This window comes from Mytilus galloprovincialis, chromosome 14, assembly GCF_965363235.1.
Source record: "Mytilus galloprovincialis chromosome 14, xbMytGall1.hap1.1, whole genome shotgun sequence".
In the NCBI taxonomy this organism is placed as follows: domain Eukaryota; kingdom Metazoa; phylum Mollusca; class Bivalvia; order Mytilida; family Mytilidae; genus Mytilus; species Mytilus galloprovincialis.
Genome location: NC_134851.1, coordinates 53,437,927 through 53,461,494, shown reverse-complemented (window position 1 = coordinate 53,461,494; position 23,568 = coordinate 53,437,927). Strand labels below are relative to the sequence as shown.

The following is a 23,568-nucleotide window of genomic DNA, read 5'->3' as shown; positions in this document are numbered from 1 at the left end:
CCAACATCATTCTCGTACTGTTTCCTTACCTGTTTTTCTGATTACCTCTCTTTGGACTGTAACCTTAGCTTTAATCTGATCAATACCAACATCATTCTAATACTATTTCCTTACCTGTTTTTCTGATTACCTCCCTTTGGACTGTAACCTTAGCTTTAATCTGATCAATACCAACATCATTCTCATACTGTTTCCTTACCTGTTTTTTCTGATTACCTCCCTTTAAACTGTAACCTTAGCTTTAATCTGTTCAATACCAACATCATTCTCGTACTGTTTCCTTACCTGTTTTTCTGATTACTTCCCTTTGGACTGTAACCTTAGCTTTAATCTGATCAATACCAACATCATTCTCGTACTGTTTCCTTACCTGTTTTTCTGATTACCTCTCTTTGGACTGTAACCTTAGCTTTAATCTGATCAATACCAACATCATTCTCGTACTGTTTCCTTACCTGTTTTTCTGATTACCTCCCTTTGGACTGTAACCTTAGCTTTAATCTGATCAATGCCAACATCATTCTCAGCTATACATTTATACGAGTCTGAATCTGACAGGTCCACATTCTCCATCATTAAACGTACTGTTGATCCATCAAACTCTGTCCTTAACACTCTTGAAGTTTTAATTTCCTGCTGGTTTTTGTACCATTTTATTGAGGGTCTTGGATAACCTATAAATAAAATTAGCCTGAAGTCATCTCATTATGAATGTAACCATAGTTTTATACAATTATAACTATTCTAATCCTTTTAAAGTACTTTCAACAAATGATTACTGGTCAAACTTTACATTTTATTTGTGGTTATATACAAAATAATAAATAATTTCAAATTAGAAATATTTTCAAAATATATTTTTGAACTGGTTGAAAGTCAGGCCTTAAAGCAATGTGCTTAAAAAAGCTATAAAAACAACAAAAGACTACAGTAATTCAATTAAATATTAAAAACTTTGTTGCTGCTTATAAAAACACAGAAAGAGAAAACTTATCATATAGTATACCTGTAACTTTGGCTTCTAGCAGCAGATTGTCCCCAACACAAAGGGTCTGATCTGATAAAGGATTCACAAACTTGGGAGGGATGCTTCTGGTTCCTGGAGCTAAAAAACAAATAGTTTACAAATTATAAACTTTTCACCTTATAGCAATGAATTAACAATACATAAAAACATACAGGTTAAATGATGGTTTTGCTGATTATTACTTAGGTTATGCTATATAGCTGCCTCATTACTCCTTCGTATGGTCATATATGTATTTACAATTATGTTTTAAACTTTAAAATCATCAGAAATGTTCAAACTTCAGAAGGTTAATGAAAATTTATCACAATAAATATCAAATTAGCTCTTTTTCAAAAATTAAAATCTTTTTATTATTTTATTTGTATTTCTTCTATCATATATTACCAAATAACTACACACCAAAAAATCTGTGTTATTTTTATATCTAATGATTTAAATTTTCAACAGTCTAATATTTTATTATCAAATATTTTAACTTTTTAAATTTAGAATTTACTCAAAATAAAATAAAAGAATATTACCTCCCAAGAATTGACAAATGTAACATGGCTTAGAATCCATCTTCTTTGAGATGTTATACAATAGCACAAATGTAATTATTGATTAGAGGAGAAATCTATTGCAATCAGGATAATGAAATTGAATTACTAATTTTGTCATGAAAGGTATGTAATACATTTAATATGTCACTTGGGAAATGTCTTAATTGTAAAAAAGACATATATGATGGCATAGTTTGAAATGTGGAATGATTGAAATATCTGGAACTTCTCTTACAACTAGTTTTTGAACATGAAAATATATACCATGCATCAATCTCATGAACCAAAATACCTTTCATCTAATGCTACCACAAACTTCATAAATCAATAGGCTACTTCAAACTTCAATAACCAAAATACCTTTCATCCAATGCTACCACAAACTTCATGAATCAATAGGCTACTTCAAACTTCAAGAACCAAAATACCTTTCATCCAATGCTACCACAAACTTCATGAATCAATAAGCTACTTCAAACTTCAATAACCAAAATACCTTTCATCCAATGCTACCACAAACTTCATGAATCAATAGGCTACTTCAAACTTCAAGAACCAAAATACCTTTCATCCAATGCTACCATGAACTTCATGAATCAATAGGCTACTTCAAACTTCAATAACCAAAATACCTTTCATCCAATGCTACCACAAACTTCATGAATCAATAGGCTACTTCAAACTTCAAGAACCAAAATACCTTTCATCCAATGCTACCACAAACTTCATGAATCAATAAGCTACTTCAAACTTCAAGAACCAAAATACCTTTCATCCAATGCTACCACAAACTTCATGAATCAATAGGCTACTTCAAACTTCAAGAACCAAAATACCTTTCATCTAATGCTACCACAAACTTCATAAATCAATAGGCTACTTCAAACTTCAAGAACCAAAATACCTTTCATCCAATGCTACCATGAACTTCATGAATCATAATATCTTTCCTCCAATGCTACCACAGACTTCATGAATCAAAATACCTTTCATCCAATGTACTACCAACAAGACTCAAATTCAATTATTCCAGACCGTAAAGTAACTGTTCTCCTTACTTTTTGGTTGGTTGGTATGTTTCTATCAGATCTTATTTTAATACCAGATTGCCTCACAATGATTGCAGCTTATTTTGATCTCACAAAGCCTTGTTGCTTTAGCCTAAACTAAATGTATCTCAAATTTTCAAGTAGAAGACACCCAAACAGTCTTGAAAATTAAGAAATATTCTCTGTCCACTGACCAAAAACTAGACCAACGATTTCTTCAAAAAAAGATAATTCATAGTCCATTCTTAGCAGTAAAACAATCTTTCAGTGATGCCTTATACAAATACAGACTGTCAAACCAATAAATATACAATATGCTTACAGGTAATTATGTAATGGCAGCATAATTGTTAATTTAATCAGCATGAAATAGACGGGACTTCAACAAAGAATGGGACCATAACAATAGATATATTCCAGAAGACAGTTATTCCCTATGTACTGTAAAATCTATTAGACTAAGTGACATTGGTACGGATTTATTTTACTTAAGCAGCCAATAAACTATATTTTTTTTCATATTAGGGCAGTGTTAGGTAATTTTATTGGAATGATGAGGACAATATGTCTGAAAACCAAATTCTGTACTTATATCTACTCTGTCACCTGTACTTTCTAGGTATTTAAACTGTCAATACATACACTTTGCATTATAAAGAACCGTTAAAACCTCTCCAAAATAATTCAACAAAAATATTTTAAGCTAACCAACATTTTTTCAATGTCTAGAGGATATCAAGATTTTGGGCCTTTTCTCTTGTCCTCCGTAGAAGCTACTATTAGTGTAAATTCAGAAATTTGGGCTACGTTTTTGTCACTGCAAAATTGTAATCGGATAAATATTGCACTTATTTGAACTCACATTTAAATTCTTATCACATTATCATATCCGGTGCATGCAAAATGTCATTTAAATAAATTCATTGATGCTCTTTTATCAAAAATCACAACCATACAAATATATGCATTTATTGCAATTTTTTTCTTGATTTGAATACGGACAAATTATAAAAAAGAAGATGTGGTATGATTGCCAATGAGACAACTATTGCTTACCACTAAACTGTAAGCAAACAGATAACAGTCAGTTAGTGCTCAATGGTCAGGAAAGAAAAATAGTTTTATTACAGAATGCTGCATAAAGAACAGATGTACATCCACATTGAAAATAATGCTATTTGAAAAATAGTACATGCTCACTCCTCTTTTACTAAATTTCGTTAATGTCTCTACAGTCACTAGTCCAGTTTTACCCTAAAAGTTCAAGGACAAAATTGCCAGTATGGTCTGGAGGTTATGTTATCAGACAGTGAATTGAAAATCACTTTGAAACCTGAATAAAATCAGCTAATTTTTTAAAACTGACTTTTGCATATATCTGGGGCAATAACTCCAAACAGGTCAGTAGCTTTTCCTAAGTTTTCAGAGTACATACTTCTTGTTGTGCTGTTCCTTTTTGCAAATATTTATAAGTTTAAAAAGAGGAAATTTGCTAAAACGAAAAACGTTTCTGACTCAGGTAACAGCATCATACTTTGGAAAACTGCAGGTAAAAAAGTAAGTAGGAATAATAGGTAAGGAAAATTACAAAGTTATTATAATCAACAAATTTGAATGCAGTGAAAGAAGCATGCTATATCATAAAACTTTTTAAAAAGTAGTGTGTCTTAAATGGCATCCTATTATCAAAATACAAAAATAAATAAATCAAAAGATTTTAACAACCCTGGTTTTACTCAACAATCATTTGTGTCCTATCTCTCAGATTAAAGCCAAATTTACAATACATTTTACAGCATTTTGAGTACCTTATCGAATAACCTTGAAAAGGTGAATTCTATATTTAATCACTTTGAAACCTGAATAAAATTTATATAAATCTATTATATATTAATCATTTACTGTCACTAATATCACAATTTCTGTATTGAGTTACATCAAAAATAGAATTTAAATAACAAATACATTTTCTGCACTGTTATACTGTTATGTACAACCTATTAAATTCACTACTGGAGATGGGAACTAACCTTTGTGTTGTACTTTTCTATGTTTAATTGAAGTGTTTATACAACATATTTACCCTAGTCCAAATAACAGTTTTTCAACTATCCAATCCAAGGAATTTTGAACACTAGATCAGCATGCTATGAATGCATCATGACCTTTTCAGCTTAAAAGCATCTCTATTTTTTTAGAAAAAAAAAATTACAAAACATTACAATCTTTCATTTTTACCTTTTGGGCTTATATCCCCAAAATACTTGTGCTAAAAGATCCAATAATCTCTTGATTTTACCATAACTTTAAGTGATTGAATATATAACTGATTTTCTAAATATTTAGTGTAGGAAGTTAAGGAACTATCCTATTTTTTCTGCTATATCTCCTCTAACCAATGGGGGTTGCTCATTTTTGAAGGTTGTGCATTGCCCTATAGTTGTTAAAATCTTTGTTCTAGTCTTGAGGATTAAGCTTTTCATTGACCCCTTGGTATTTTCTCTTATTTTTCAGACACTGACCCCAAGAAATTCAAGGGAATAAAAAGGAATGGTGCTTTTACCATGTTTGTTGTTACTCATCTTGACAGTTTTATAAATATATTATAAGGACTACAAATGCAGGTGTTGTCAATATAAAAAAGAAGATGTGGTAATGATTGCTAATAAACCATCTCTCCACAAGAGACCAAATGACACAGAAATAAACAACTATAGGTCACTGTACAGCCTTCAACAATGAGCAAAGTCACTTTTTTACAAGTTATATATTGTGGATCCATTATTTTTTGTCAGATACCAATTTTCGTGAATTTTGTCGATCTGTACTAGAAATCTACAAACTCAAAATTTCAACAAAAAGCAGTTTCTTTATGCTTCTAATTGCATACTTTGGTTAAACCCCATCATCAAATATCCAGCAAAATACAGATTTTATTAATTCACAAAAATTAATATTCCCGAAAATAAATTAATCTTCAGTACGACATATTGAAGAGAAGAAAAATAATTACAGTATAATTTATATATAATAATTTCCCATCATTTTTTCCATATTCTAATCCAGTTTGAGGGGCTTTTTTTTTGTTCAGTTTCTCCTTCATATAACATAACATGTATACTTATACATCAACCATGCTAACAAAACAACATGAATTAGTTATGAAAACTATTTCACAAAAGGATAACAAACCACAATACCTATAATTGAATGCTTACTCAACCTTAACTAATTCTCTATTTATATGAAATTCGGGTCACTGAAATCTCAAGAAACTTACAAAATATAGCTATATATTAAAGCTGTAACTACAAATTAGGCTACGCCTTTGCAGTAATATATTCTTATACCCAGGTCCTTGGTAAAAATTATTGTATCAAGAAGTGAAAGGGTTACAAACTTCATGTTGAATAGAATAGTGCTCATGGCTGTAAAATATGCATGTACTAGACTGAAACTATATATAGTACATATCTTGTGCTTGAAATTCCTTAATTGTTTAGATTTTTTCTTCTCCTATGGTGTTTAACTTTCATTTCTTGAAGAATACAAATGTTTGTTCAACTCTTTAAAATTGTCATAATACTTCCAACTACAACATTTGACAAAACACACAAAAAAAAACATAAAGATTTTTACTAAGTCATTCTGAACTTAAAGATGAATTTTAAATGACCTAACAACGACCCTTAGACAGCTAACCAGTGTCTTCAACTTTCTTTTAACTGCTATTGTCATATCTGGAATATGTAAAAATGCCCAGTAGTTTTTTTTTTCAAATTCTTTCCATCATTCTCAATTCCAGACAAATACAGGGACTGTGAAAAGGGATAAACAAGTTTAAAGTCTGTTCCCCCTACAATCACCTGATAAATATAATACAGTCACTGTTCATTATAATTTGTATGATATCAATATCGTTTCCATTCAATATATTCAATTACATTATTAGTTTTTATTGCACACAATTTTAATAGCTGTGGTGACTTTCTGTACCCATTTCACCTCATGAAGTCAATAACTCCTATTCAATACTAAATTATAAGGAAATTTCAATCAAAAATGTTGTTAAAAATTTGATTTCCTTTAAAATAAAAATAATGGTTTGTCACAAGGGAAAATTTGAAACATTTGATAATTGAATTATTCGAAAATGTTTAAGGAAAAATAGTTGAAAGTATTACATTAAATGATATTTTAGAAGACTTGTTTGGTCAATGTCCTTTGGCAGCTAGTATATAATCTAAATAAATATTCATACCAGAAATATTTTTTTTCAAATTATACACATATAAGAAGATGTTGTATGTGTACCAAAGAGACAACTCTCCATCCAAGTCACAATTTGTAAAAGTAAACCTTTATAGGTCAAAGTATAATATACATGTATTTTCAAAATTAATAGGTGCTGAACTTACTCTATCTGTCAAAATACTGTAAATATCTCAATAAAATCCATTCATTATTTAAATAGAGCCTAAGATGACCAATGAAACCAGGAAGTTAAATCAAGGGTCTCCCCAGAACTACTAGTGACTGACTGTCCTTGTTAGGTTCAAAAGAATTTTATGATATTGAACATGTTCATAGAACCAAATCTGTTCATCTATAGTAGGACTTGTTCATGTTTCTCAAACTGGGAACATAATAATTTTCAGTTTTAATAACCATTAAGTCAAAGAAAACTGGTACTGCTTGAATATGTAAATTTTATAATGTGTTTTAATCTACAGATTAAACAGTGATCAATACCTTCTTCTCATTAAAGCAGTCAAGGATTTATATAGATTGACTATGTGAATCTTTGAAGCAGCTAAAAATATTTTTGTAGATCCATAAAATTATATCTGATAATGAAAAATAGGTATTTTATCAAAATTAAACATGAATAATTCGTTCTTACCTTAAAACAAAAGTAATTAGTTCCTATAAAAAATAAGCCACCAGAAAGTTTAGCCTGAATCATAGCATCACTAAAACACCTGAGTGATTTTGACTAATCATTGAATATCTTAACAGGAAAAGGTGATCATTATTTGACCATAACAATACGCCTATTATATAGGGATACTTAATAGATAGATTTAAATAAATTATTCTGGAAGGTATTCAAATAACCACAAACTCATGTCAAATATACTCTTCAGTTAAAAATTCAGTCGGCAATGTTTCTATAAAAAAACTAGAGGCTCTAAAGAGCCTGTGTCGCTCACCTTGGTCTATGTGACTATTAAACAAAGGAAGCAGATGGATTCATGACAAAATTGTATTTTGGTGATGGTGATGTGTTTGTACATCTTACTTTACTGAACATCCTTGCAGCTTACAATTATCTCTATCTATAATGAACTTGGCCCAGTAGTTTCAGTGGAAAATTTTAGTAAAAATTGTTGAAAATTGACTATAAAGGACAATAACTCCTTAGCAGGTCAATTGACCATTTCGGTCATGTTGACTTATTTGTAAATCTTACTTTGCTGAACATTATTGCTGTTTACAGTTTATCTCTATCTATAATAATATTCAAGACAATAACCAAAAACAGCAAAATTTCCTTAAAATTACCAATTCAGGGGCAGCAACCCAACAACGGGTTGTCCGATTCATTTGAAAATTTCGGGGCAGATAGATCTTGACCTGATAAACAAATTAACCCCTGTCAGATTTGCTCTAAACGCTTTGGTTTTTGAGTTATAAGCCAAAAACTGCATTTTACCCCTATGTTCTATTTTTAGCCATGGCGGCCATCTTGGTTGGATGGCCAGGTCATCGGACACATTTTTTAAACTAGATACCCCAAAGATGATTGTGGATAAGTTTGGATTAATTTGGCCCATCAGTTTCAGAGGAGAAGATTTTTGTAAAAGATTACTAAGATTTACGAAAAATGGTTAAAAATTGACTATAAAGGGCAATAACTCCTATATGGGTCAACTGACCATTTCGGTCATGTTGACTTATTTGTAAATCTTACTTTGCTGAACATTATTGCTGTTTACAGTTTATTTCTATCTATAATAATTTTCAAGATAATAACCAAAAACAGTAAAATTTCCTTAAAATTACCAATTCAGGGGCAGCAACCCAACAACGGGTTGTCCGATTTATCTGAAAATTTCAGGGCAGATAGATCTTGACCTGATAAACAATTTGACCCCCGTGTCAGATTTGCTCTAAAGGCTTTGGTTTTTGAGTTATAAGCCAAAAACTGCATTTTTCCCCTATGTTCTATTTTTAGCCATGGCGGCCATCTTGGTTGGATGGCCGGGTCATCAGACACATTTTTTAAACTAGATAACCAAAAGATGATTGTGGATAAGTTTGGATTAATTTGGCCCAGTAGTTTCAGAGGAGAAGATTTTTGTAAAAGATTACTAAGATTTACGAAAAATGGTTAAAAATTGACTATAAAGGGCAATAACTCCTATATTGGTCAACTGACCATTTCGGTCATGTTGACTTATTTGTAAATCTTACTTTGCTGAACATTATTGCTGTTTACAGTTTATTTCTATCTATAATAATTTTCAAGATAATAACCAAAAACAGTAAAATTTCCTTAAAATTACCAATTCAGGGGCAGCAACCCAACAACAGGTTGTCAGATTCATCTGAAAATTTCAGGGTAAATAGATCTTGACCTGATAAACAATTTTACCAATTGTCAGATTTGCTCTAAATGCTTTGGTTTTTAAGTTATAAGCCAAAAACTGCATTTTACCCCTATGTTCTATTTTTAGCCGTGGCGGCCATCTTGGTTGGTTGGCCGGGTCACAGGACACATTTTTTAAACTAGATACCCCAAAGATAATTGTGGCCAAGTTTGGATAAATTTTGCCTAGTAGTTTCAGAGGAGAAGATTTTTGTAAAAGATTACTAAGATTTACGAAAAATGGTTAAAAATTGACTATAAAGGGCAATAACTCCTATATGGGTCAACTGACCATTTCGGTCATGTTGACTTATTTGTAGATTTTACTTTGCTGAACATTATTGCTGTTTACAGTTTATCTCTATCTATAATAATATTCAAGATAATAACCATATAACGGCAAAATTTCCTTAAAATTGCCAATTCAGGGGCAGCAACCCAACAACCGGTTGTCCGATTCGTCTGAAAATTTCAGGGCAGATAGATCTTGACTTAATAAACAATTTAACCCCCATGTCAGATTTGCTCTAAATGGTTTGGTTTCAGAGTTATAAGCCAAAAACTGCATTTTACCCCTATGTTCTATTTTTAGCCATGGCGGCCATCTTGGTTGGTTGGCCGGGTAACCGAACACATTTTTTAAACAAGATACCCCAATGATGATTGTGGCCAAGTTTGGTTAAATTTGGCCCAGTAGTTTCAGAGGAGAAGATTTTTGTAAAAGTTAACGACGCCAGACGACGACGGACGACGGACGACAGACGACGGACGACGGACGCCGGACGCCAAGTGATGAGAAAAGCTCACTTGGCCCTTCGGGCCAGGTGAGCTAAAAACAGATGATGAGAAAGAAGAAAATGTTTTCAATTCACTAAAAAGAAAAATTCATTCATTATCATCAAAGCAATATATTTATACAGATTACTTTTGTAAGAAAATTGTGTTTTTACGATGTTTAAAAACTTCTGTATTTTGGAACTGCTAATCTTATAATAAAGGATAAAAAGTGAATTATTAAGTCTAGGAATCCAAACTAATTTAATGTTTCTTTGATGCTCTACTGCAATGAGGGATCTATGTAAAATAGTTTACCAAACTCTCCATCAGCATCTTAATTTGAATTTATGAATACAAAAATTTAAATGACCATATTTCTAAAATCAAGTTCCATAACTCTGGACACATATTCAAAGTATACTTTAACCACCCGTATCAAAATTATATGGGATTCAGTGAAAGCTTAAATAAGTTCCATTCTGGCAAATGAAATTTTTCTTCATCTTACATAATTTTTGTTTACCTAGTCCAAGGACGTATAACTAACATAATATACGTCCTTGCCTAGTCCAACTTTTTACAAGAAGAACATTGAAAAATTGTTATTAACAATAAACAAAAGATTTGAAGAAAATATTCCACATAAAGAGGGGACTATTGATTTATAGCAGTTGTTTGGTAAGTAAACTTCAACAGAATGAAAAACTTTAGTACAATAACCACAAACAACCGAGAAACAAATAAGTAAAATCAATCCAAAATTATGTCATATACAAACATTAAACACAGGGGATAAGTTGTAAACACCAAATACAGTTACAGGGGAGGTAATGACTTTGAATTCTGTGGCCTCAAACAGCAACACATTAGGAAAAAATGCATTTTTCAAGCAATTTTAATAATTTGCTAAAAAAATGCAAACATTTAAAAGGACATTTAGCTTGATATTGTATGAAGATTATTTGTACCAATTTTTATGAAAAAGATTTTTTTTTATCAAATTAGATTAAAATGCACCAAAAAGACTTTTTTTTCCTCAAAATCATGAAATTTTGATAATATGAATCAATTTCACATAACTGTTACACAAATGAAGAGCATAATTTTGTAATGCAGATATTTCAATTTTTTTACAAAAAGCCATATGTGTTTATCCTTTGAAACAAAAAAGTTAACTTTGACCCTTTAAAGTACCTACATTCAAACATCTAAGAACACACAAAGTCCATTATACAGCCTTTAAAGTACATGTACTTACAAACAAACATCCAATGTGTATACGTTCTTGGAGTCTGTACCCCAAAGTACAGTTTGGATGTAAACATTATCACAGAGTTATTCCAGACTATAATATTACTGACTAAGTAGAATCATTCCATTGTTATCTACACATATATATGCTACTTATAAATCAAGTCTACGCCAAATATTGTATATCACCATGTATCAAGTTAAACAAAGATATAAAGTAGCATGTTTTTTAAATCACAATCCAATAAAGATATTCTGAGAGTGAAGAAACTATTATCTAGCTGTCTGATTGAAGTTGGTCAAATATGACGCTTTTTCATTACCAAATAAACTTTTAGAAGGCTATTAAATTGGACACTTTTTTGCATGTACATGTATCTTTCTGCAGTATTTTGAAGAAAATTATTTCATATCTTCTCATTTTTGTGGAAGTCAAGCACTATATAAATTTTGGCGACAATTTGGTTCCCGTTCCATTATGAAAACTACATATTCCCATCAAACCCCAGTATAACTTTTAGAGTTGATTGACACATTATTACGGAACCATGTAAATATCACATATTATAAACAACAATTGGCAAAGCTATGTTTCTCAATTAATCATTTAGTCATTGAATAACAAAGGGAGTTAATCCATTAAACTATAAGACATAATCCTGTAAGTTTAATCAGTTTATACTATGTGTAATGTTGTGCATTAAGGATAACATCCAATATGTTTCTTTTCAAGTTAATCAATGCATTTTAATACAGTAAATAAAGTAAATTTAAATACTTTTTGAGGCATTTCACTTTTATTTCTATCTAAATGAAAATTTATGACTATAAATTTATTTTTATGAACTTACGTTTTTTTCTATCAATCAATGCATTTAACATGTTTAAAGTTAATGAAATGGATTTTATCACTTTTTGAGGCAATACTCTTTCATTTCCAACTAAATGAAAATTTATGACTTACAGATTTTATTTTATAAACTTATCAAGTTTATAAAAAAACAAATGAAGAGAAGTTTAAAATTATAAAAGAATAAAATGAAATAATCAGCAGAGTGTAGAAATTTTATTGCAACTAAAAAAGTCAATTACTCATGAGGAAGGCATTCAGGTTATTGTCACTTTGACACATTCCCCATTTCCCATGTTTCCATGGCATTCTCAATTTTATTTCTAAAACTTTTTTTATACAGTATCATAAGCCTTAACCCATCTTTCAAAAAAGATATCAACAGACTGTAGAAAATTTTATAACAGCTGAATCAGTCAATTACTCATGAGGAGGAGACATTGAAAATTCCTGATTTTTTATCCTGTACCATAACCTTAACCCACCTTTTACAAAGAAATTCAGCAATCCATTAGTACATACCATTGTTTAATGTAGCAATGTTTCCTTCCATTTTGTCCTTATAAAAGAATTGGGACACTACACAAAATGTTTACAAACTGTCCCCCTGTTATCTCCAAATATCCTGTGTTTACTTTTTCGTGACTTCAAGGGTGTATCGTAAAATGTCAACAAATGTATTTTTATGCAATTCTAAGTCGTTTGTCTATCACATAAGTAAAGTCCACATGAATCAATAGTAGAATCTTTCAAACATTGAACACAAGTCGATATACATCCATCCAGAATGGAATATAACAAACATCGGGGTGTCAACGAAAAAACTTCAATTAGGTGTCATCAAATGGTGATAAATCAACAAAATACCTGTAGTTACGTGTTCCTTAAGTTATCCAAAGTTGTTCGGCCTATTGACAAGATATTTTATTAAACATCTACATTCTGATAAAAATATAAAAACCACTCAAATGTAGCGGCAATTCATCATACACTTCTAATTTTCATATCTGTCCTTTCTATTTTAAATTATGAAATTTAAACTGTGATCGTGTCATTTATATGTTTTAAATAAGAATTTAGAATCTGAGAGGAGACTTTATAAATAGAGTGTCTTTATTACTTAAACTTCAAAGTTTGTTCAAAGGATATAAAGTTAAATAAATTTTTCACAGATTTAATCGAATTTTGGTGAGTTAATTTAATATGACTAAATAAAACATTTTTACATAGTGTTGTCAAAAGTTTTGACAAGACATCTTTAAATGATATTAAACATTTCATTTAACAAGTGATTATGTAGGACCAGTTTTCAAAGCAGAAATTTTGATTAAATTTTAAAGAATGTCACTCTAACTTCCCTCCTGATCATAGTTCTAACACTATAAAAAGTGAGGACCTAGTACATGTACCAGCTTCAACAGAGGTAAATAATTACTCCAGCCACAGATTTGTTGAATCCAGGGCGTGATCTATGATAATTTTAGAAACATGGGTAGACATTTTATTTATAGTTTCTTTCTTTCAAGGCTAGCAAGTTGTAAAAAAAGGTCAAGTCAGTGTCAATAACGACCAGCATTCAATTCATAAATTTTATCATCAAGCTTCTGAAAAATTATACAGAAGCAAGGGAAAAATAAAAAGGTTAAGATGACACAGATTCCAAAATAGGGCAAAACATATACTCAGTAATGGTTCTACACACAATATAAGGGTTATAATAATCTAAATTTGTGCCCAATATAAACAAAATATACATGTAAAAGCGCTTGTTCAAGTTCTTTCCTTTCCCACTCAAACATTTTTCAAGCTTTGTTTTTTGTGATATTTCATTAAATCTAAATTATTAAAAGAGTAAATCTTCATTCAAATTTGAAGGGTATTATAAAAATAAAGATGTATAAAATGATGACATTCAAAGAGATGGTAGACTGACATATGAATGGGTCTAAAACATTGAACTAATATTATGCTAAATAAAAATTCATTAAATGCTTAAACAGTCTTATTTTTAAATCAGTTATTGCTATCTTATTCCTTGAGTTTTTCTTGAGTTGTTTACTTAGAAGCATTTTAAATTTTCATTATAATACATTTATTACTTATTCCTATCTCTTACTAATCTATGATTTATTGTTCGTAGATGTTTTAAAGCCTCTCTATATAGGACAAGTTAGGTCACATTGTAACGACATAAATCAATCTTATAGTCAAGATATTTAAAACCATTCTCAATTTTATTTTACCCTACTTTACACACTAAATGTTACTTATTTTTCTCTAATGTAAATGGTCCATTGATTAACAAACAAAAGAAATAAATTGTGTCATTGGTACTGGAAGTCACTATTGTTTATTACAACTTTACAAACTGTTGACAAAAAATTCCAAATTATAACTTTTGTTACAATAAATATTTTTTATATGTCAAACCTAAATGAAACCTTTAGCTGACAAAAGTTTTCACTCTTTTCAATTAAATCAATAAATGTCATTGGATGCTTTTGCCATTTTAGCCACACACAAAAAACAGACCAGGTGCTCCGCAGGGCACAGCTTTATACGACCGCAGAGGTCGAACCCTGAACAGTTGGGGCAAGTATGGACAAAACATTCAAGCCTGATACAGCTCTGAATTTGGATTGTGATCAAATTTTTGACATTACATGGGTTTTTTTTACACAAAACAAATGTCAAGATTTTACAAATCAATTAAAGATTTCTTCTTCAAACTTTTTAAATCTAAAATTTTTGAATAGTTGAACATTAATAATGTGTTTTAATGTGTTTTAACTCAACGCATTTTGCTGTAATTATTAAAGTCATGGTAATCAATTTACAAATATCGTTAGAAAATATAGGCTTTAATACTTCATGTTAAAGATGATTTTTAATTAAGTTGGACCCCCATTTGGACCAACTTGAAAACTAGGCCAATAATTAAAAATCTAAGTACATTTCTAAATTCAGCATATCAAAGAACCCCAAGGATTCAATTTTTGTTAAAATCAAACTAAGTTTAATTTTGGACCCTTTGGACCTTAATGTAGACCAATTTGAAAACAGGACCAAAAATTAAGAATCTACATACATAGTTAGATTCGGCATATCAAAGAACCCCAATTATTCAATTTTTGATGAAATCACACAAAGTTCAATTTTGGACCCTTTGGGCCCCTTATTCCTAAACTGTTAGGACCAAAACTCCCAAAAACAAACCCAACCTTCCTTTTATGGTCATAAACCTTGTGTTTAAATTTCATAGATTTCTATTTACTTATACTAAAGTTATGGTGCAAAAACAAAAAATAATGCTTATTTGGGCCCCTTTTTGGCCCCTAATTCATAAACTGTTGTGGTCATAAACCTTGTGTTAAAATTTCATTGATTTCTATTTACTTATACTAAAGTTATTGTGCGAAAACCAAGAATAATGCTTATTTGGGCCCTTTTTTGGCCCTTAATTCCTAAACTGTTGGGACCAAAACTCCCAAAATCAATCCCAACCTTCCTTTTGTGGTCATAAACCTTGTGTTAAAATTTCATTGATTTCTATTCACTTTTACTAAAGTTAGAGTGCGAAAACTAAAAGTATTCGGACGACGACGACGACGCAGACGACGACGACGCCAACGTGATAGCAATATACGACCAAAAAATTAAAATTCGTATAAAAAAATTGTTTACTCCTTCAGAAAATAATACTTTGCTGAGAGCAGCCTGATAAGACTGCAGAGTTTGACTGACCCTTGAACAGTTTGGGCAAATTTGGACACAATAGTGAAGCTTTATAATTTTATCTGAATTTGGATTGTGATCAAATTTTAAAAATAAAATTGTTTTCTGACATGAAATTCATGTGGTCAAAGACCTTAAAAATGTATTGCGCAATACTGTGCATTTGAAGATTTCTTCTGGAAATTGAAATATTTAAAATTTTGAAGAAAATAATATTAACCCCTTCCAAAAATTGGGACCCCCCTTCTGAGAAATATCACCAAACTCAATCCCAGCCTTCCCTTTGTAGTATGGCACCTTATAGTACACTTTTAGAGAGAATCATACACTTACACAAAAGTTTTTGTCTGGAAACTCTAAAAATGCGTGTTTTTGTTCCCTTTTATGTTGCTGATTCCTGCATGTTTGGCACAATTACCCCCAAACTCAATCCCAGAATTCCTGTTGTGATATGGAACCTTGTGGTACAATGTCATAAAGATCCATACACTAACACACAAGTTACTGTAAGGAAACTTCAAAAATGCTTGTTTTTGGCCGCTTTTAATTGTCCCTAATTCCTAAACTGTTGGTACCATAGTCCCCAAAATCAATCCCAATCTTTTGTGGTATTGAACCCTCTAGTAAAATTTCATTGAGATCTATTTATTTAAACTTAAGTTATTGTTCAGACACCAAATTACAGAATGACAGATGACAAACCTCTCAACTTTTACAAATCAAACAGAAATTCAACTGAACAAATAAATTTTCAAGGTTGACTTATGCAAAGGTATATAGATGTATAGTTCTTTGGATTCTGATGTTATGTCAAGTTAGACTGTGAAATGAACTTATTAATAAGCAACACTATCTTTTGTCATTGTATATAAAATTGAAATCATTGAGTTTAAAATGTCCAAAAAAAACATCAATGCTGCAATCTACACTTCAGTAAACAACATTATCTTTACATCCATAGAAGGAAGCTGAAAGGATACTTAAACTCATAAGTCTGAAAGATGCAGATAATGCCTTGGTAAAAAAAAAAAGTCTGAAAAAAAACAACAGTAGACAAAACAAAACATAAAAATCTAAAGACTAAGTAGCAATTAGTGGTGGATCCAGAGGGAGGTTCCAGTGGACCCCCCTTTTTTTTGGACGATCAATGCATTTGAAAGGGCCATATAGTTGGAACCCTCCCTTTATCCTGGGTTAGGAATCCAACCTTTTAAAAACGGCTGGATCTGCCCCTGTCAATACACATTAATACACCTACCCATGACAGCTACTCTACAACAACTTCTAACTTCTCCTCCAGTGTTAGCAGCAGCACATTCATATAATCCACTGTGACTGTCTGTTATTGTTGTTAATATAAGTTTAGATAGCTTGCCATCAAATATCTGCCTCGTAAAAAGTGATTTATGCAATGGTTGACCATTCTTATACCAGCATACTATAGAATCTACTGCATCTAGGGAAAACAAACAGAAAAAAATGATACAGGATAATCACATTCAAATGGTTTATTATAAACCAAGTTCAACCCTATTGTTATGTGAAAGTAATATTTTTTCTATAAATACATTTTTAAAGTTTTCTTTTTTGAATATTTTTACATTTGTCATTTCCCGGCTTCTTATAGCTGGCTATGCGGTATGGACTTTGTTGAAGGTTGTACAATGACCTGTAGTTGTTAATTTCAATGTCATTTGGTCTGTTGTTGAGAGTTGTCTAATTGGCAATCATTCTTATTTTTATATTATACATGTTTTTCTTTATTGGTAGCATAGTGCAATATGTTCCATCTACAGTGAATTCAGTATCATTCAAGATGCACATTTTGTACAATTTTTTCATGATTTCTTTGAAATTGAGAGTGTTTTTTTGAACCCATGAAAAAGCAATTTTCCCCAATCTGTCATAACAATATTGCATGAGGAAAAAACAAATCCAGAGTATAAGTATTCCCTATGCTTGCAGATTATTCACAATCAAAGGAAGAACTAGAAACATGATTCAAGTGTAAGAGTAATGATATGAATTTTCATGTTTATTCCACCTCTATATAGAAAACCTCTGTATTTTAATTAACATCAACATCTATATGGTTTTAATGTCTTCATCAGATCTCCATAATATGTATTCTTATACACATTTGAAACCATACAATCATATAACAAAGACTTACTAGAAAATTTACACTCCAATACAATGTTTTTGTCTCCAGGAAGAACTGTGATGTCTTGGAGTGGGATGTCTACAGAAGGTGCAGCATAGACTTTTTTCTGTGATTTTTGTGGTTTGCCTATAAAAATAAAAAACCTTAGATTAATGAACAGTCATATGCACAGAAATAAAACATTGCATATCAAAGAGTTATTCAGGATACAAATATATATTATAAACCAACTTATTTTCGTGGATACTTTATTTGCGTTATACCAAGTTCAAGTCCATTTTGAGGCTTTTAAAATTCTCAATTTTCTTATTTACTTGATGTAGATTAATAAAGATTTATTTATTCGCTCGCGAAAATAAGTTAATTTACAGTACTTATCTGACCTCCAATAGATGGGGATATGATTGGTTAAAAGACTACAAGAGGGGACTATATATATTTGATAATGGGTTTGCTAAAAAATATGGGGTAATGAGTTACTTCTCCTTTAAAAAAAAAAGAAATCTAAAAGTTCAACATACAAAGAAATTGATTGAAAGATTGACATAAATTTATAAACAAATTTAAAGCTAACAATTGAAAGCTGTTTCTGTTGGCATTTGTTTTTGTAGAGACAAATGGAAGTAGGTTCTTTATACTCAATATTGAAGACTTAATCACTTTGATAGGCTAGTCTACATACCACCACTCACCACAGATAGAATTTACTGACCCAATATATATCTTACTAGGTCACTAGCACACCATAAAAGGTTTTTATTTCATACATATGTTCTTCAGATATATACTTACTGTATTCACTATAAACCTCTAATTCTGCAGTGGTTTCAGCTGTACCTGCAGAATTACAAATTGTACAGGTATAAATGCCTCCATCTTCTGCTGAAACCTTTTTCACTTCCAAAATATGCAGAACTCCATCTGTGTAAATCTGCAAAATAATAATGTATTGCTTGACTTGAGGTTTGGTTGTACCATTATAACCGTAGGCAAGATGATTTCAATTAATTGTCTTTCAGAAAGACAGCCTTCTTAAAATCATCAAAATAAAACAAAGGACAATCAGATCTGTTTTAAAAAATTTGAATTATTGAGAAACTAAGATTTCAATTCTCTATGACAAAGATGGATTTGATTATTCTTTTATTTCCTTTTTAATTATTTAACTCATCAAATGCTTTGGTTCTTACACATCCTTGGTTAGCTACTGCAAATATTTGCTTTGATCATTCCTGAAGTAAATCCAGAAAAGCATCTCAGACCCATGATATCTATAAAGTGTTGTTTTCATTGCTTTTCTGTTGCTATATATAAATGAGTACCTTATTTTTCCTACTGGAATGTAAAACTGTTCCATCTTTACTCCAAGTAAGAACAGTGGATGATGACCCGTCATGTGATGCTTTGAACTTTGCACTTTGATCTTCATTAACAAACTGTCTTCTGGGTTTGATGATAAACTCTGGTGGGATTTCTGTTTTCTTTGATTCTCTGCTGGACTTTCTATCTTTTGTAATAGTTCTAAAACAATTTAGCCGTAGTATTTTTAAATGCTTTGTATACAAATTAAAAATTCTTATTTTGCTTAATTGCTGATTTGCAATATTAAAATTTGATTTGGCATTCATTTATATTTCTCAATTAAAGTCATAATAAACGAGTAACCGGTGAAAAATAAAGTTCTTCCAATTCTTGAACCAATGCATACAAACATCATAAACTTAGTCTTCTGTGCACGAATTTATCATTTTTTTTGTGTAAATTTCGTATAATTGTGATTTTTTTTCCAATCGGTCAGTGTTGTTGTCAAAATATGGCAGGTAATTAAAGTTCGTGTTTTGAAGCCGAAGTTTAACGATTGTCACCTGTTTGTCAACAATCGACAAATAATCAACAAAAAGGGATGGAAATTAAGCACGTGTTTAACATGTAAATTCAGATAATAGTCTATTTTAAGGACATCCATGCGCATTGTGATCAGCGGATTTTTACGAGATTGGTCACACTGAGGTCACTTTGCATACGGAAAATATGTCGGGGAATTGCTTGCTGGAAGGAAGCAATTAAAATAAAGTAAACTTCTTCTAAATATGAATAAATTAAAGAATTTTCTTCAGAAAAAAGTATATGTACACAAGTTTTATAATGAAAACTATCCATTGAGTTATAAAAAAAACATATGCATTATTTTTTTGATTTGAGGTTTCTTATTACTTTATGTGTTATAAGAATAAGGTACATTTTAGGCATATCTATCCTTGTGATTTCAGCAAAAAAAAACATTTATACAGATTCCATTGTTTAAGCTTTGGAGAGACTTTCAAAATGTGTAAATATCAGAATGCTTTAAGAACACTATTTGACAGAATTTGTCATCAATGAGATCTTAAAGATTTTTCTAAAAAAAAAAAAAACTATCAAGACAAGTACTTACTTTGTGACTGGATCAAAATCAAGTTCAACTGAAAAATATAAAACATTTATCAAAATGTTAAATCAAGTTACTACATTTTAGGTTTGACTGTATGCTTGATAATGGCATCTTTTTGGTTCTTTTCTTTTTATATAAACATTTGTTTAATTAAGCAGGCATACATGTTAATAATGGTTAGTTATCAAAGCTTGCTGCAAGAATAAAATCAGCAAATTATAATGTAGAAATCTCCTTAAATTTAAGTAATTATATGATAATTTTAATTAGTAAACAGCATTACAGCAGTGCATAAGGTCCTGTTTTTCTCTGACTGTTAATGATATTACTACTAAATCTATTGGATGCTGGATAAGTACTGATTGATATTGTAGTCTAAGATGTTTTTATAAGCTGTTATTCAGTCTTTGTTTTTGTTAGTTATTTTCCTGTTTTTTTTTTATCAAATCAACGAGTTAAGTCCTTTTCAACTGATTTTCGTAGTTTGATCTTTTGTTGTACTGTTACACTACTGTCTCAGGTTAGGGAGAAGGTTTGCGCTGGCAAACATGTTTAATATCGCCATATTCTGTATATGCCTGTCCCAAGTCGGGAGCCTGTATTTTCAGTGGTTTGTATTTGTATAACATATTTGTTTTTCCTTTTTTTGTATAGTACATAAATCAGGCAGTTAGTTTTGTTGTTTGAATCGCATTGCATTTGCAATGACAGACCTTTTCTATGCAGTATTGATTTTAGTCATTGTTGAAGACCAATATGTGGCATACAGTAGTCATTTGGTCTCTGTAGGAGGTTAGTGTCATGCGCAATCATACCATGTTCTTTTCTTATAATAACAGTTGAGCAAGAAACAATTGATGGTTCTTACAGAGAACACCCATAATGGAGGGTGATACTAAATGATTGATAGTCTTTCCATATATATATGATGCTTATAAATGTAGAGATTTAATGTACAGTCTAACAAGTAATAATACAAAACAAATAATAGTTGTATACTGAACCTGTTTTTACAAGATGTTCTTCATTCTGCTGTGTCTGTCCTACAAATAAAAATCACAATAAATACAATGGGTTTTAAATTCAAGTTTGGGAAATCAAAAAAAATAATACAATCAGCTAGAAATAGGTAGTGATTTTTAAATGCAATCATAAGACATGGATACTAATTATTGCTGAGGAAAAATGCTGAAATTTAGATATAAATGTTAAAATTATGTATTATGTGGAAACACATCACCAAGCTCTATTAGTACTATTTTTTAGTATAGTAGAATTTTTGGGTAAATTCGCTTTTACGGAGATCGAGTCGGGTCCATTCCAGCTTTGGGTTGTTGTTCAATTGTTAAATGTAGCATGGCTGCGTCCAGGCCTTATTTTTTGGATGGCAAAATTCAAAGCAATTTTTGTCATTTTTGGAAAACAAGAGAGTTATTATTTATACTGACAATGTCACAGCAAAAAGTGTTATAAATAAAATGACTAGTAGGAATCCAGTTGTGATGGTTTACATAAGATTCTTGTTTTATATGCAAGCTGTGTATAATTTTTCCAGTTTTGCCATTCATATACCTGGTAAATTTAATACATTAGCAGATGCATGTTCTAGATTACATGAAAAAGACAAACTTAGTCTAGTGTATGATTTGTTACCATTTAATCCTAAAGGTATTTTATCAGTGCATGAATTGCTAAATCATATGTCTTTTAATTTTTTTATGTACAGGTGGATGTGTGGAAGACACCCTCGTAAGGGTTGCGGCTGAGTACAGATCCAGGGGTTGGGCAGAGAGCACAAAGCGACTGTACAGATTCCAGTTAAAATGCTACCTTTCTTTTTGTGAGACTATGTCTATTCAACCAGTGCCAGTCTCGACTGATGATTTTTCTCTATATATAGCATATTTGGCTCATTACAAGAAATTTCGTTTTGTACAATCCAAAATTATTTAGCAGTAGTTAAGCACCTGCATAAAGCTAATGGTCTCAAGGATCCCATAACCGATAACTGGCATATTAAGCATTTATTGCTTGGTGTTAAACGAGATATAGGTGATGCACAGGTTGGAGCCACAGCTGTTACTCCAAATATGCTACTTATGATAAAGAAGGAACTGAACTTGTGTAGGCTTTATGACCTGTCCGTATACGTGGCATGCCTAATTGGTTTCTTTGGTTTACTCAGACCCGGCAATTTTCTATTCAAGGATAAGCATAATCCTATCCTACGGATTGAGCAGATTGGGAGTATTGATGATGGATTTATTATAACTGTTCATAAAACAAAAACTATTCAGTTCCGTGAGAAACAGCTAAATGTTGTGATACCACAGATTACAGGTCATCCTCTCTGTCCAGCCTCTGCATTATACCGCCTACTCAGCCTCCATCAAATATTAGGGTCTATGGTGAGACACCTTTATTGTGTGAAAGTGTAATTAAATCATTATCCTATGTGAACTTTATATCATTTGTAAATGACATTCTTGCCAATGTAGGTTGTGGTGATAAGTTAACAGGACATTCATTTCGAAGGGGGGGGAGCCACCTTTGCCTTCCAGGCAGGTTTGTCAGGGGAATGCATACAAGATATTGGTATGTGGAAAAGCAATGCTTATTTGAGATACATTGAACAGGGCCTATCTAGCAAATCTGAAGCTTATCAGAAATTTGGGGCAGCTTTACCTTTTTAATGTGGTAATATTACAATTGATCTTGTAAGAAGGAAGATTTTTGACAAATTTTATACTTTTATTCTTATTTTTTTTTTTTTTTTTTTTTTTTTTTTTTTTTTTTTTTTTTTTTTTTATATATATATATATATATATATATATATATATATATATATATATATATATATATATATATATATATATATATATATATATATATATATATATATATATATATATATATATATTTTTTTTTTCTATCTTTTCCTTTGGATCCTGGGGTAGTAGTTTTCATATTCTACTTATAGCAGTTAGCTTATATTATGCCTTTTTGCTTTTTAAGACATGCTTTATATTCATTGCTCTAATGTTATATGTGTAATTGTGTTTATTTGATACTTGTAATAAATTGTTG

General features: G+C 30.8%; 1 protein-coding gene across 8 annotated transcripts in view; it reads right to left on the bottom strand.

The window, feature by feature from the left end:
- LOC143058357 (uncharacterized) overlaps nucleotides 1-23,568 on the bottom strand; it is a 68,537-nt gene that overhangs the window by 36,781 nt on the left and 8,188 nt on the right. For 4 of the 8 annotated variants that reach the window (XM_076231858.1, XM_076231854.1, XM_076231857.1 and 1 more), the window contains exons 2-9: nucleotides 21,486-21,524; nucleotides 20,485-20,512; nucleotides 19,373-19,571; nucleotides 18,843-18,981; nucleotides 18,060-18,176; nucleotides 17,145-17,342; nucleotides 1,007-1,105; nucleotides 456-674 (exon numbers count right to left, since the gene is read on the bottom strand). In XM_076231858.1, coding sequence (XP_076087973.1) covers nucleotides 456-674; nucleotides 1,007-1,105; nucleotides 17,145-17,342; nucleotides 18,060-18,176; nucleotides 18,843-18,981; nucleotides 19,373-19,571; nucleotides 20,485-20,512; nucleotides 21,486-21,524 — 1,038 coding nt within the window. Of the gene's footprint in view, nucleotides 1-285; nucleotides 320-455; nucleotides 675-1,006; nucleotides 1,106-7,524; nucleotides 7,544-11,308; nucleotides 11,334-12,673; nucleotides 13,041-17,144; nucleotides 17,343-18,059; nucleotides 18,177-18,842; nucleotides 18,982-19,372; nucleotides 19,572-20,484; nucleotides 20,513-21,485; nucleotides 21,525-23,568 lie in introns of those variants that run through there. The other 4 variants (XM_076231855.1, XM_076231860.1, XM_076231859.1 and 1 more) reach the window with 4 other exon arrangements.